General features: G+C 42.9%; 1 protein-coding gene across 2 annotated transcripts; it reads left to right on the top strand.

Annotated features, from left to right (window-relative positions):
• Positions 1 to 11,587, top strand: katnb1 (katanin regulatory subunit B1). 2 transcript variants are annotated; one of them, XM_022750131.1, is made up of 20 exons: positions 1 to 144; positions 1,346 to 1,514; positions 2,203 to 2,333; positions 2,541 to 2,658; positions 2,788 to 2,888; positions 3,018 to 3,059; positions 3,297 to 3,380; positions 3,511 to 3,626; positions 4,135 to 4,206; positions 4,274 to 4,424; positions 4,524 to 4,714; positions 4,998 to 5,146; positions 6,011 to 6,061; positions 6,212 to 6,276; positions 6,358 to 6,588; positions 7,330 to 7,479; positions 8,875 to 8,951; positions 9,207 to 9,281; positions 9,783 to 9,899; positions 10,955 to 11,587. In XM_022750131.1, exons 2-20 carry the CDS (start codon positions 1,475 to 1,477, stop codon positions 11,094 to 11,096), a joined length of 2,103 nt encoding a protein of 700 aa, XP_022605852.1. In that variant the 5' UTR covers positions 1 to 144; positions 1,346 to 1,474; the 3' UTR covers positions 11,097 to 11,587. The 2 variants fall into 2 exon arrangements, with proteins under 2 accessions (XP_022605852.1, XP_022605847.1); XM_022750126.1 differs by having other exon boundaries at positions 1 to 155.
• Positions 11,588 to 13,861: the final 2,274 nt, after the last annotated feature.

Genomic DNA, 13,861 nt, shown 5'->3' with positions numbered 1-13,861 from the left:
TGTTCAGTTGCTAAGCTGCAGCCGAGGAGCAACCGGACTGTCAACAAGTTGTCCTCAGCGGCTGAGACGGATTATCTGCGCACTGTTTAACGTTTAAACATTCACCTCTCCGTTCAGATGGTTAACTGCGGTGGACGGGCGGAGGTAAACTGACGGTAACGGCTCAGATAACAGCTAGCTTTAATTAGCTCACAGTGCTAACTGACTTTAATGTTGGTCAGCTAACGTCACCGTTTACCGGAGATTAAACCAAATAAACAGACCGGAGCGTCCCGTCTGCTCTTCAGACTTTTAATCTGACCTATTGTGTGAACTGTCGTGTGATTAATTAGCTGCGTGGCTTTCCAAATGGTATTTTAGCATTAAGCTAGCTGCCTTATAAAGGGCTGCTTCACTGTTTTTGTGACTCGTTTCAGAGTTTCAGCCGTTTCACCACCGACAACGTCTCAATCATATTTAATGTCTTTTTTTAATGTCTCATTGGTTTTGTTAAAATTCAAAGTATTCAGACAGATTTCAGTCTCAGTGTCCAATTTTTAACACCTGCCTAATACTAAGTCCAGCAGTCCTGCAATAAATCAGGTCATAAAGTTCAGTTTGTGTTTTCCTGATTCAGACAGGTGTTGATTCACTTGTACCTGGAGGATGTAGTTTGTGCTGCTGTTGAACCGTGTTGTGTTGTAGTGAAAGGTGTTTCTAATAATTATTAGTTTATCACTGTAAAAAGGTGATGGACAAAATATCGGAAACACCTCTCAGTATAACACAACACACTTCAACAGCACTAAGTACGACCTCCAGAATGAGCCTACAGGTGAACCAACACCTGAGACACAATAAATAAATTGCACAGAGAACTAAGTTACAATTATTAATAATAATAATAATAATAATGATAATAAATAAATAAAAACAGTGTGAGCAATCATGTCTGCATGATGTCAATAAAAAGATACATTGATAAAACTTTATTTATCTTGACATGAACATTTTCAAACTTCAAACTTTTAAATGTGTGTGTGTAACAATCTTAGAACAATACTGACATATATATATATATAATATATATATATATATAATTTCATGTAAATCTAAGATTTACATGAAATAATGAGAACCCATCCTAAGATCTGGAGTCTGTGTGACTGTGGGACCAGGATCCAGGAGGGTTCACAGAGGCTGTGTCAAAAGAAACAATAACAGCTGAAGGCATCAGACTGAGGTTGCTGCTGAAAAGCTGCGTTCAATGTGAAACGGATGAAAATATGTTGGAAAAAAAAAAGTGAAACTGTTGACCATCAGTGATTCACTGACATGGACAGTAAACAGGTGTGTGTCACTGCAGGTGGAGGAGAGTCTACAGAGTAAATGAGAAGCTGATGTCGGTCCTCAGTGATCCGGACTGAATTCATGAATTAACCTCAGAAGTGTCCAGTCATTCAAACAAAGCAGCCAGTCTCCCAGTGTGACCAGTATGGCTGCAGCCAGCACCACCAAGATCTCATGGCGACTGCGTGAGTACAGACTTTATTTTTCCTGTGAAACGTCATCTGTGGTTCAGACTGAAAACTGGAGCTGCTGATGTGACTGACTGACACACACATTAACAATCACCTGATTCTTCTGTCAGTGCAGCAAAACATTTTTACTCCCATTAAACATTTGAATACTCTCAGAAACTTTAATAAACTTTTTAATTGGTTAATTCAAACATCCATTTTCTGCTGCTTCTCTAGGTTTAGATTGTTTTTCCTGTTTTTATTCTGAGTGTTTGTTGTGTGGGTCTGTCGTGGTAATAAAGTCCATGACCTGTAGGGGGCGCTGCATCAACAGCAGGGTGTGAAGAAACCAGGACAACCTTAGAGGAAAACCTGGAAGAGAAACAAACTATCTTTTATTAGAACACAGTAACTTCAACGTGTTTACTTCTGTTACACCGAAGAGCTTCTGGTTTCAGACAGGGAGGATTTGACTCTAATCTGCCCTCTACAGGATACACCTTTAATCCTGCAGATCCCCACAAAGAACACAGAACAACATGTGAGCAATAGAGCCACCATCACTGCCTCTTGTTGCCGAGTTGCTGATATCCAGTTGATAAACTTTCTCAGTCAGTGCAGCTCTGTAGAGACGCTGCTGCAGCAGCTCCAGCTTCTTCTCCAGCAGGTCAGAACTAAATGTCCCTCCTGTGTTGCTGTACAGAGGAGTTCGAGGCTCACTCCAGCAGCGTTTCCTGTTTGGCTCTGGGGAAAAGCTCCGGCCGCCTGCTGGCCACAGGAGGAGAAGACTGCAGGGTGAACATCTGGGCTGTGAGCAAGGCCAACTGCATCATGGTGAGACCTCCTCACCTGCAGACCTCTGATCTGAACCACATCTGTCATGTCCAGCAAAGTGAAAGGTTCACAGCAGCTGTTAAATGAAATGTAACCTGACTCTGTGTGTGTGTGTGTGTGTGTGTGTGTGTGCGTGCGTGCTATGTACGTGCTATGTACGTGCTATGTGCATGCGTGCTATGTGCGTGTGTGTGCGTGGTCTGTCAGAGTCTGACTGGTCACAAGAACCCAGTGGAGTGTGTCCAGTTCAACATGTCAGAGGAGCAGGTTGTCGCTGGTTCACAGTCTGGATCGATACGAGTTTGGGACCTGGAGGCCGCCAAGAGTGAGACCCACTTTGTTCTCTTTGTGTGTGTGTGTGTGTGTGTGTGTGTGTGTATATATAAACAGAGACCTGAACACCTGCACAGTCCAGGTGAGTCTGTCAGTTTATCTGCTGCTTCCTCTTCTCCAGTTTTAAGGACTCTGATGGGACACAAAGCCAACATCACCAGTCTGGGCTTCCATCCGTTTGGAGACTTCCTGGCCTCCAGTTCCCTGGACACAAACATCAAGGTGTGTGTGTGTGTGTGTTTGTAAAACGTGTTTGAGAATGTGTGTTTGTGTTCATAATCTGCATTAATGGAATTTTTCTTTTTCTTTTTGTCTCATGTGAACGATGTGAATCTGGTCCAACTCTGTCAGCTGTGGGACGTGCGGAGGAAAGGATATGTGTTCAGGTATAAGGTAAGAAATGTGTGTGTGTGTGTGTGTGGGATCTGGAAGCTGGCTCTTCTGTAAACCACATTTTAAAATGAATAATGTTGAAGAGTGTTTCCTCAGAAATTCCTCACCTCGATTCTTTGTGGTTCAAGTTGTTGAATGTCTCAGCTTCCAGAATCTAAAATGAGAACTCAGGTCTTTCATATCAGATGTCAACACATGATTTACCACAACAGAGATGAAGTTGAGTTTGTGTTTCAGGGTCACACCCAGGCGGTGAGGAGTCTGGCCTTCAGTCCAGATGGGAAGTGGTTGGCTTCAGCAAGTGACGACTGCACCGTCAAGGTACAAACTGACACTAACGTTCATCTGCTGTTGATGCAGCAAAAAAAATCAAACCTCCAAGTATCAAAAACTAATGATCTGATAATTATGGCTGTTTCCATCATTAGTGTCTCTGTCTCTTGTCTCTCAGCTGTGGGACCTGACTCAGGGGAAGACCATCACCGAGTTCAGATCTCACACTGCAGCTGTCAACATCGTCCAGTTCCACCCCAACGAGTACCTGCTGGCATCAGGCAGCTGCGACAGGTATGACACCTCCACCTGAACTGGACAGAGTCTGTCACTGATTCACATCTGCAGACAGATGTTAGCTGCTGTTCAGACTGAACACAGTTCACGCAACTGTGGTCTCCACCCAGTTTACTGTTCCTGTTGATCCAGGTGACACTCCTCCATCAAACACGTTCTTTATTGTTTACTGTGAGTCACTGCGACTGTAGGAAGGATGACTCAGTGTTTCCACTGAGCTGATTGGTTAGTGAGCTCTATTCATACTGATTTGATTTCAAAATGATTGATCAGTTATTGATTCTTTGCTCTAAATGTTTCCTGTCGACTCTCTGTGTCTTTTGAACATCAGCGTCATGACAGGACAGATTCTCATATATGATGTAAAGTTTTCTTCTCCTTGTCAACTCTGTTTCATCATGATGTGTTACTCAGGTGTTGTGTGTGTGTGTGTGTGTGTGTGACACTGACCCCTGCTGGACAGTGTGTTGACATGTTGACGTGTTTGTGTGTCTGTTTTCTTCAGGACCATCAAACTCTGGGATCTGGAGAAATTCACAATGATCGGCTCGTTGGAGGGAGACACGACTCCAGTCAGGTGAGTGTAGCAGGTCAGACAGCGTGCTGCTGGAGTGTGACCTCTGACCTCTGACTTGTGGTTTCAGGTGTATATTTTTTAGTCCGGACGGCAGCTGTGTGTACAGCGGGGCCACAGACTCTCTGCGGGTCTTCGGCTGGGAGCCCGACCGCTGCTTCGACGTGGTGCCGGTGGGCTGGGGGAAAGTCTCTGACCTGGCAGTGTGCAACCAGCAGCTGGTGTGTAGCTCCGCCCACAGGAAGTCTCGCCTTTTTCAGCCTGAATTCCAGACATCATATCAGGTCTCTCTTCTTCTTGTTCTTCTCCTCTACCGTCAGATCGGTGTGTCTCACCAGCTCTCCAGCGTTTCGTCCTACGTCGTCGACCTGAAGCGGGTGAAGAAGAGCGGCGGCTCCGTGATCCAGGGAATCATCCAGGACAACCAGCCGCTCTCAGAGCCCAAGGATCCTAAAGGAGTCGCACTGAGGAGGAACTACGAGAGACCCACAACCACCTGCAGCTCACAGAGGTACGACACATCCAACCACCTGCAGGAGTCTAATACACAGTAACTAGAGTTGACTAGTATGATTTTATTTTTAATACCAATCTTGTGAAAGGCTCTGAAACTCAGATATTTAATTTATGGATCCTCGTCAGTTTCATCAGGACAAAAGTTAAACCACGACTTTTAATTCGTTACTAGTATCAAAAAGTTACACCTCCAGATAAGAGCTGAAGATTTATTATTAACATCAAATACGTTTTCCTTGATTCCTGCTCTGTCACTCCACATGTTGTGATGTCATCAGGGTGAAGCAGAGGTCAGACGCTGATAGGCGGAGCCCCGAAGGTGAGAGGCGGAGCCCCAGTGAGGATGAGGCAGATGAGAAACTGTCGTCAGCTGAGATCCACAACGCTGAAGACTACAAGGAGATCTTTCAACCCAAGAACGCCATCTGTAGGTCGACTGTCAGATTACACCTGTTCGCACCTGTTCACACCTGTTCACACCTGTTCACACCTGCTCACACCTGCTCACACCTGTTCACACCTGTTCACACCTGCTTACACCTGCTCACACCTGTTCGCACCTGTTCACAACTGTTCACTAGCTTACACCTGCTCACACCTGTTCACACCTGTTCACACCTGCTTACACCTGCTCACACCTGTTCGCACCTGCTTACACCTGCTCACACCTGTTCGCACCTGTTCACAACTGTTCACTAGCTTACACCTGCTCACACCTGTTCACACCTGTTCACACCTGCTCACACCTGTTCACACCTGTTCACACCTGTTCACAATTGTTCACTATCTTACACCTGCTCACACCTGCTCACACCTGTTCACACCTGTTCGCACCTGCTCACAACTGTTCACTAGCTTACACCTGCTCACACCTGTTCACACCTGCTTACACCTGCTCACACCTGTTCGCACCTGTTCACAACTGTTCACTAGCTTACACCTGCTCACACCTGTTCACACCTGTTCACACCTGCTCACACCTGTTCACACCTGTTCACACCTGTTCACAATTGTTCACTATCTTACACCTGCTCACACCTGCTCACACCTGTTCACACCTGTTCATATCTGTTCACTCGCTCACACCTGCTCTCACCTGTTCAGACCTGCTCACACCTGTTCACATCTCTTCACTCACTCACACCTGCTCTCACCTGTTCACACCTGTTCGCACCTGTTCGCACCTGTTCGCACCTGCTCACACCTGTTCGCACCTGCTCACACCTGTTCTGTTAAAAAGTTTGAGTTAATAGATTAAAAGCATCATCAGTGACTCATTTCTTTCTTCCAGCTCGAACTCCTCCCAAGATCTCCGAGCCTTTCCCTGCTCCTCCAGAAGACGGTGAGTCCTTCATCTTCATCTACATCTTCATCACTCTGGTCACAGACATTACTGTTACAGCTGCAGCTTCTCTGTCTGAAATCTTTCCTGTTCAACTGTTTTTAACTCCTGTTGTTTACTGTTGGACTAATTGTTTGCTTGTCCTCTCAGAGACCATATTAGCCATCAGCCATCAGCTGAAGGACATGGTTTCTCCGTTTCCTGACAAGCAGCAGGTCAGTGAAGGCAGCAGCCCCAGTCATGTGACTGAACATGTTCAGTGTTCATTGTTCACATAAAGTTTTGTTGTTTTGAAGGCTCCTCCTCAGGCCTCTTCTACTCCGGTCCAGAGGGTGGAGCCTACAGTGGTCTCCTGTGCGAAGCGTCCCGCCCCCTCAGCTGTGGGCCCTTCGTCCTCCGACCCCCCCACATTCCGCCCCCCTCCTCCTCAGCCCCCCGTCACCACGGCCAAGTCTAAACCTCAACCTAAAATCATCCTGAGCACCAGGAACGAGCCCATCGGACTGAACGTGGCCGACTTCCTGCCCGTGAGTCTCAAACGCACCTGAACAGATCCGAACCTCACATACATGATGACCCCTGACACCACCTTTCTTTTGAGTCGACTTCAGATTTGATCATAGAGAAGTTTATAAACCTCCAGAAAAACCTTCCGTTTAAACATATAAAACAATATACATGTAAAACTTCAGACTTTTGGTTGGTTGGTTGTTGCTAAGTAATAAGTAAGTATCTTTTATCTGTCATTATTGAATTTTCCTTATTCAATAACAAAAAGTATCTTAACACATAATTTGAATCATCGCTACTCATCATTCGACATTAAAACAGATTCACTTCAGTTTCAGAGAAAATATTCATCCCAGAGAGTTTGAATCTTTACTTTAAAAATGATTTAAACAATCATCACAACAATTAATCAACTATCAGAATTAATTTGATGGCAGTTGACTAATTAATTAACTAATAGATAAATGAGAGAATATAAACGTGCTGTGATTATTGTGTTATTTGAAGTGATTATTTTAACTGTTACCAATACAAACTAACATTACTGATAGAAATGATTCTGTGATTGACTGGAACGACTCAGTCCTGAGTTTCCTCCTGTGAGAAAAAAGTTCACAAACTTTTACCTCTGAAAATAAACACCAGTAACTTCTCACCTGTCAGGTGATTTCAATAAAACACAATATCATTTTATTATCTACGTTTTCTAATGTGTCAGAGATCAAACTAAATCTTTCTCCTGGTCTTTTGTTCCTCAGTCTTCCCCCAACAACAGACCTGGAGCTCTGAGCGACGAGGAGGCGCTGTCTCAGATCAAGAAGGGTCACGACACCATGTGTGTGATGCTGAGCAGCCGACACAAGAACCTGGAGACGGTCCGAGCCGTGTGGGCCAGAGAGGACATCAAGGTGAGCCGGGTCTCGTCTGGGTCTTGTCGGGGTCTCATCAGAGTCTCGTCTGGGTCTCGTCGGGGTTTCATCAGAGTCTCGTCGGGGTCTTGTTGGGGTTTCATCAGAGTCTCGTCGGGGTCTCATCGGGGTTTCATGAGAGTCTCATCAGAGTCTCGTCGGGGTCTCATCGGGGTCTTGTCGGGGTCTCATCAGAGTCTCATCGGGGTCTCATCAGAGTCTCATCGGGGTCTCGTCGGGGTCTCATCAGAGTCTCATCAGAGTCTCGTCGGGGTCTCATCAGAGTCTCGTCGGGGTCTCATCAGGGTCTCATCGGGGTCTCGTCGGGGTCTCGTCAGGGTCTCATCAGAGTCTCGTCGGCGTCTCGTCGGGGTCTCATCAGAGTCTCGTCGGGGTCTCATCAGAGTCTCATCGGGGTCTCGTCGGGGTCTCATTGGGGTCTCATCAGAGTCTTGTCGGGGTCTCATCAGGATCTCATCAGAGTCTCGTCGGGGTTTCATCAGGGTTTCATCAGAGTCTCATCGGGGTCTCATCGGGGTCTCATCAGGGTCTCATCAGAGTCTTGTCTGGGTCTCGTCGGGGTCTAATCGGGGTCTCATCGGGGTCTCATCAGAGTCTCATCGGGGTCTCGTCGGGGTCTCATCAGTCTCATCAGGGTCTCGCCGGGGTCTCATCAGAGTCTCATCGGGGTCTCATCAGGGTCTCATCAGAGTCTTGTCTGGGTCTCGTCGGGGTCTAATCGGGGTCTCATCAGAGTCTCGTCGAGGTCTCATTGGGGTCTCATCGGGGTCTCATCAGAGTCTCGTCAGGGTCTCATCAGAGTCTCATCGGGGTCTCATCGGGGTCTCATCAGAGTCTCGTCAGGGTCTCATCGGGGTCTCGTCAGAGTCTCGTCGGGGTCTCATCAGGGTCTCATCAGAGTCTCATCAGAGTCTCGTCGGGGTCTCGTCTGGGTCTCATCGGGGTCTCATCAGGTTCTCATCAGGTCTCATCAGGGCCAGAGAGATTTTCTTATTAGATTCATAATTCATTCAAACTGAGACAAAGTTTTTATTCATAACTTTAAATATTGAGACTTATAGTATTTGACATGACTGAAAGGTAAAATACTAAAAGAGGAAACTGTTGTGATTTTCCAGTTTTTCTCCTTTGACCCAAAACACACGATAGAAAAAATCATTCTTATTGATTGATCTGATCAGAGCTCTGTGATCAGATTTTTATTTTCTTCATTCAGAAGAAATAAAAGACTCAATCATCATTTCATTTATTAGGAAGGTGTCACTAATTAAATATGTCTTCACAACACAAGCTCCACTTACTAATGTAGTTCTGAAGCTTTCAACCACCTCTCATGGACTTCCTGTCCAATTCCTGTCTGCTGTCTCTCTGCAGAGTGCCTTGGACACGGCTGTCTCCATGAACGACCTGTCCATTGTAGTGGACATCCTCAACATCATCAACCTGCAGCCGTGAGTCTCTCACACACACACAAACACACACACACACACACACACACAGTTCAGTTCATCATCATGTAATTAAAGCTATGAAGACGTATGAGGGACTTGTCGTCACCTGACCTGAAGAAAAGTTCATGTGTCGTCAGATGAATCTGAAACTGTCCCTGAGCTGTAAAACATCTGGATGAATACGTTCATGTCATGTTTTAAATAAAGTTTAAACAGGAACTAGAACAATAATAACTGACGTCGCTGTTGTTTCAGGTCGCTATGGAAACTGGACCTTTGTACGTCGATCCTTCCTCAGATCGACAAACTGCTGCAGAGTAAATACGAGAGGTGAGTGACTGACCTCACCTGAGGCTTTTCTCTTGTTTTAAGGTCTGATGATGTGACAGTTGATCCGATTATTGATTATTAGTATTATTATTATTACTTGCAGTTTTTTCTTTAATATGTCAGAAAAATGCTGGTTTTAATTTCCCAGCACTCAGGTGACATGTTCAGTTTGTTAGTTGGTCTGACTCAAATATGAATCTATAATCTATATAAAATATTCAATTTAGTCACATGACAAAGAAAAGCTGCAAAAACTGGAACCTGGAAATTAACAAATTAACAATTAACAATCAGTTAATTGATTAATATCTTACTGGCTGAAGGTAAAGAAAGATCAATGTAAAGAATCTGGATCCTGATCCTGTTAGTGCAGTGACCAGTGGAGACCAGAGGGGGGCGCCCCTGTACTTTGATCTCAGTGAGACACTGATGGTTTTTAGATTAGATTGTAATGATTTACTCTTCTTTTAATGTGTGCGTGTGCGTGTGTGTGTGTCTCAGCTACATGCAGACCGGCTGTACGTCTCTGAAGCTCATCATGAAACATTTCTGGATGTTGATCTCAGACACGTTAAAGGCGTCGCCGTGTGTCGGAGTCGACATCACACGAGAGGAGCGGTGAGACACTTCACTTCACTTCACTTTACTTTACTGAACACTTGGTTTTGTGATGAGCTGCTCCAGAAGATAGTGTGTAAAATAAAACATCACTAACTAGTTTTAAACGAGTGAGTGTGAAGAGACTTTAATGATGTTTAAATCAGAGGCAAAGAAACATCTACAGAGTTTTAGATGTTATTTTATTTCAAACTGAACTCATCTGAACCTGATCACATGTTTCAGTGGTTTGTGTGTAGAACCATGGAGACGTGTCAGAGTGAGAGGGACATTAACAGTTAAACACTGATCGTCCTCCTGTTCACACTGGACATTCACATCCCTCACATGTTTATAACATGTTTCTAAAGGAGGTGATGGACGTCGTTCTGTTTATTTAAAGTTAATGAGGCTTCAGCGTCTGAGACAGATCTCCCACAGTCACTGTGTTCAGACTGTGACAGTAACAGGAAGAGTTCACCACCTGATCCACCTCAGACTGAACAGAACAGATCGAGGACTGTGGATTCACAGATATAAACAGATCTGTTAGCAATAATGATAATAATGATAATAATAAGCTTTATTTATACGGCACCTTTCAAAAGACAGTTACAAAGTGCTCTACAAGACGAGATTAAACTGACAACCAACAATAAAAATGAATGATTAAAAAACAGTTTAAGGTTCTTCAACATTGGGGAGGGGAGTGTGACAAACATAAAGTCTAAAATGATTGAATGAATCGATAAGAAACAGCAGGATGACTTAATATAGTAATAGATTTAAATGTTAGAATAAGATTCAGACCGCAGTGAGCAGTGGTACAGATCTAACAGTTCAATATGAAGCTCATGTAAAGACCAATGAAACATGAATTTACCCTCAGAGGATCAATAGTTTCCACATGGAGAGATGAACTGAACCGGTTCAGACTTGTTTTAACACTTTTACATTTTTATGTGATGATGACTGAAACACTGAGTTTCAGTTGATTCAACAGAAACTAAACAAACGTATGAAGAGCTGTAACTTTTCCTTCATACTGACCCTGATGATGACGTTTGTCACTGCAGACACCAGAAGTGCAGAGCGTGCTGTAAGCAGCTGAAGAACCTCAGCAACATCGTGAAGAACAAGGCGGCGCAGGTCGGTCGCCACGGCAGCGCCTTCAAAGAGCTGCAGCTGCTCATGGCTCCGCTCGACGACTCACTCTGAGGACGGATCAGCTGATCTGACGCAGACACTACACACACACACACACCTGCAGACGCCTCAGTCACACAGAGTGTTAATGAAAGTGTTATTTAAAGATGGCCACCTTCCTCAGATCGACACTCGCAGGAAAATCTTTGTCTTCCTCAGAATCAGAGGAGGGACATCAGCTGTCAATCAACCTGCTCACTGACACAGACTGAAATAAAACAGCGAGCAGCTTCATCTCTGCTGTGGAAGACACTTCTTTAAAGTTCAACAGCTGCACGGCTCAGAGACAAAGACAGAGACAAACAGACTTGAGTGAATTATCTCAGTGAAACGGAGACGACAGCGTCTGAGGTTCAGCTGTAGAAAATGTTTTCCCTCCCTCACAGACTTAAACAGGCTCTGCTCAAGTCAAAGGAGCCAATCGTTAGCACTCTCATGTCTGTGTTCAATCTGAAGCTGGAGTCAGGTGGTTAGCTTAGTTTAGTACAAAGACTGGAAACCACTAGCCTAGCTCTGTCCAAAGGTAACTAAACTAGCTGTTTCCAGTCTCTATGCTAAGCTAAGCTAATCGACTGCAGCTTTGTATTCAGCGTCCAGACATGAGAGTGGTACGGTGGCCCTGAGAGCTCAACAAATTGCAACTTAAGAAAACACATACAGAGACACAAACACGCTACAAAATCAATGCTTTTAACTTCAAAGGTCACAGTGGGGCATTGAACAACAAGCCAGGTTCATCACTTTTAAGTGTCCCCTGGAAACACTTCCTGGTGTGCTGTATTTGCAGCTCGTGTTGTCAAGTCGATGAAGATGTTTTCTGTATTTGCAGTGTGTTTGTGTCTTTGCATGTGTTTTTTTAAGTTGCAGTGCGTTGAGCTTTCAGGGCCACCGTATGAAACAGTTTGCCTGGCTCTGTCCAAAGGTACCAAAACTAGCTGTTTCCAGTCTTTATGCTGAGCCAAGCTAATCAGATTTAGCTTCATATTTAGCATCTAGACATGAGAGTGGGATCAGTCTTCTCATTTAACTCTACAAGAAGCAGATGAGCGTATTTCCTAAAACATGGAACTACTTCTTTAAGGTTGACTGAGCTCAAACAACTGCAGAGGACCAATCAGAGCAGAGCTTTACAATCAGACGTGTTGAGAGGCGATGGCCTTGTTTTGTGCCTGTGTACCTGAGGAGGAGCTCAGGTCGTTGTTGATTCCCTTTGATTGACTTTAATAATCGTTCATAATGAACACCTGAGGTCAGGTGATCAGACACCTGAGGACACAACACATACAAATAGTTCAGATGATCGACACGTTTAGTCCTTCACAGACACTGAAGACGTCTCTGAGATGATCCAGTGTTTTCACTCTTTTTCTACTTAGAACCACTATTTTAAATGTACTGTTCATATTGGTTATTTAAATAAAGATTAACTGAACTGTCCAGCTGTTTAATTATTCTTCTACGTCCAACACAAACTATGTTTACACTGCAGCTTCACTTCCTGGTCCCTTTGCAGATGATTTTGATTATAAGCCACAAGTTTATAAAATGTGACACAGTGGAAATTAAGTTCTTAAAAAAAACTTGTTTTGACTGTTTTTATTTTATCCTATTCATTTTTTTCATTTTGATCATGATTGTTAATGTTCTATTTTAAAAAAAAAAAAAAACTTAAAAATGTCGTGATATAGTAAGTCAAATAATGTCAAAAACATCTAATTCTATATTACTGCAAAAAATATAGTAAAGTAAGGAATAAAATGTCATAAAAAGTTGGTATTGTTGGGAATGAAAAGGCATAAAAACCCATAAAAAGTGTCAGTATATTAAGGCCTAGAAAGTCAATTCATACTAAGACATGAAATATCATGAAAAAGTTGTAATATAGTAGAGCATGATAAGTCATAGTCAAAGTGTTGTACAAAACGTCATACTATAATAGGGCATAAAAAGAAAAAAGAACATCAATGTAATACGGTATAATAACTTGTGAATAGTCATAGTAATAGTAATAGTCATCATAGTATAGTAAGTCCTACAAATTCATACTATAGGAATAAAAAGTCAAAAAAAATCAGAGCATAATAAAAAAGTCATACTATAGTAAGACATAATGAGTAATATTAAACTAAGGCATGAAAAGTCAAAAAACACTTCTTAGTTTAGTAAGGCATAATAAGTAATGAAAAGTCATGCTATAGTTAGGAATAAAAGCCATGAAAAAGTGATACTGTATTAATTAAAATGTCATAGTATAGTAGGGCATAAAAAGTCATAAATTCGTCATAGTAATTTAAGGCATCCAAAGTCATAGTATAGTAAGGCATAAAAAGTCATAAAATCAACGTAGTATAGTATGGCATAAAAAGTCATAAAAACGACAGCATAGTAAGGCATAAAAAGTCATAGTATAGTAAGGCATAAAAAGTCATTAAAAGTCATAGTATAGTAGGGCATAAAAAGTCATAAAAAGTCATAGTATAGAAAGGCATAAAAAGTCATGAAAAAGTCATAGTATAGTAAGGCATAAAAGGTCATAGTATAGTAAGGCATAAAAAGTCATGAAAAAGTCATAGTATAGTAAGGTATAAAAGACATAGTATAGTAAGGCATAAAAAGTCATGAAAACGACATAGTATAGTAAGGCATAAAAAGTCATAAAAAAGTCATAGTATAGTAAGGCTTAAAAAGTCATAGTATAGTAAGGCATAAAAAGTCATGAAAAAGTCATAGTATAGTAAGGTATAAAAGACATAGTATAGTAAGGCATAAAAAGTCAT

This window comes from Seriola dumerili, unplaced genomic scaffold, assembly GCF_002260705.1.
Source record: "Seriola dumerili isolate Sdu_G_001 unplaced genomic scaffold, Sdu_1.0 BDQW01000012.1, whole genome shotgun sequence".
Lineage (NCBI taxonomy): Eukaryota > Metazoa > Chordata > Actinopteri > Carangiformes > Carangidae > Seriola > Seriola dumerili.
This window is presented reverse-complemented; position numbering and strand designations above follow the sequence as displayed.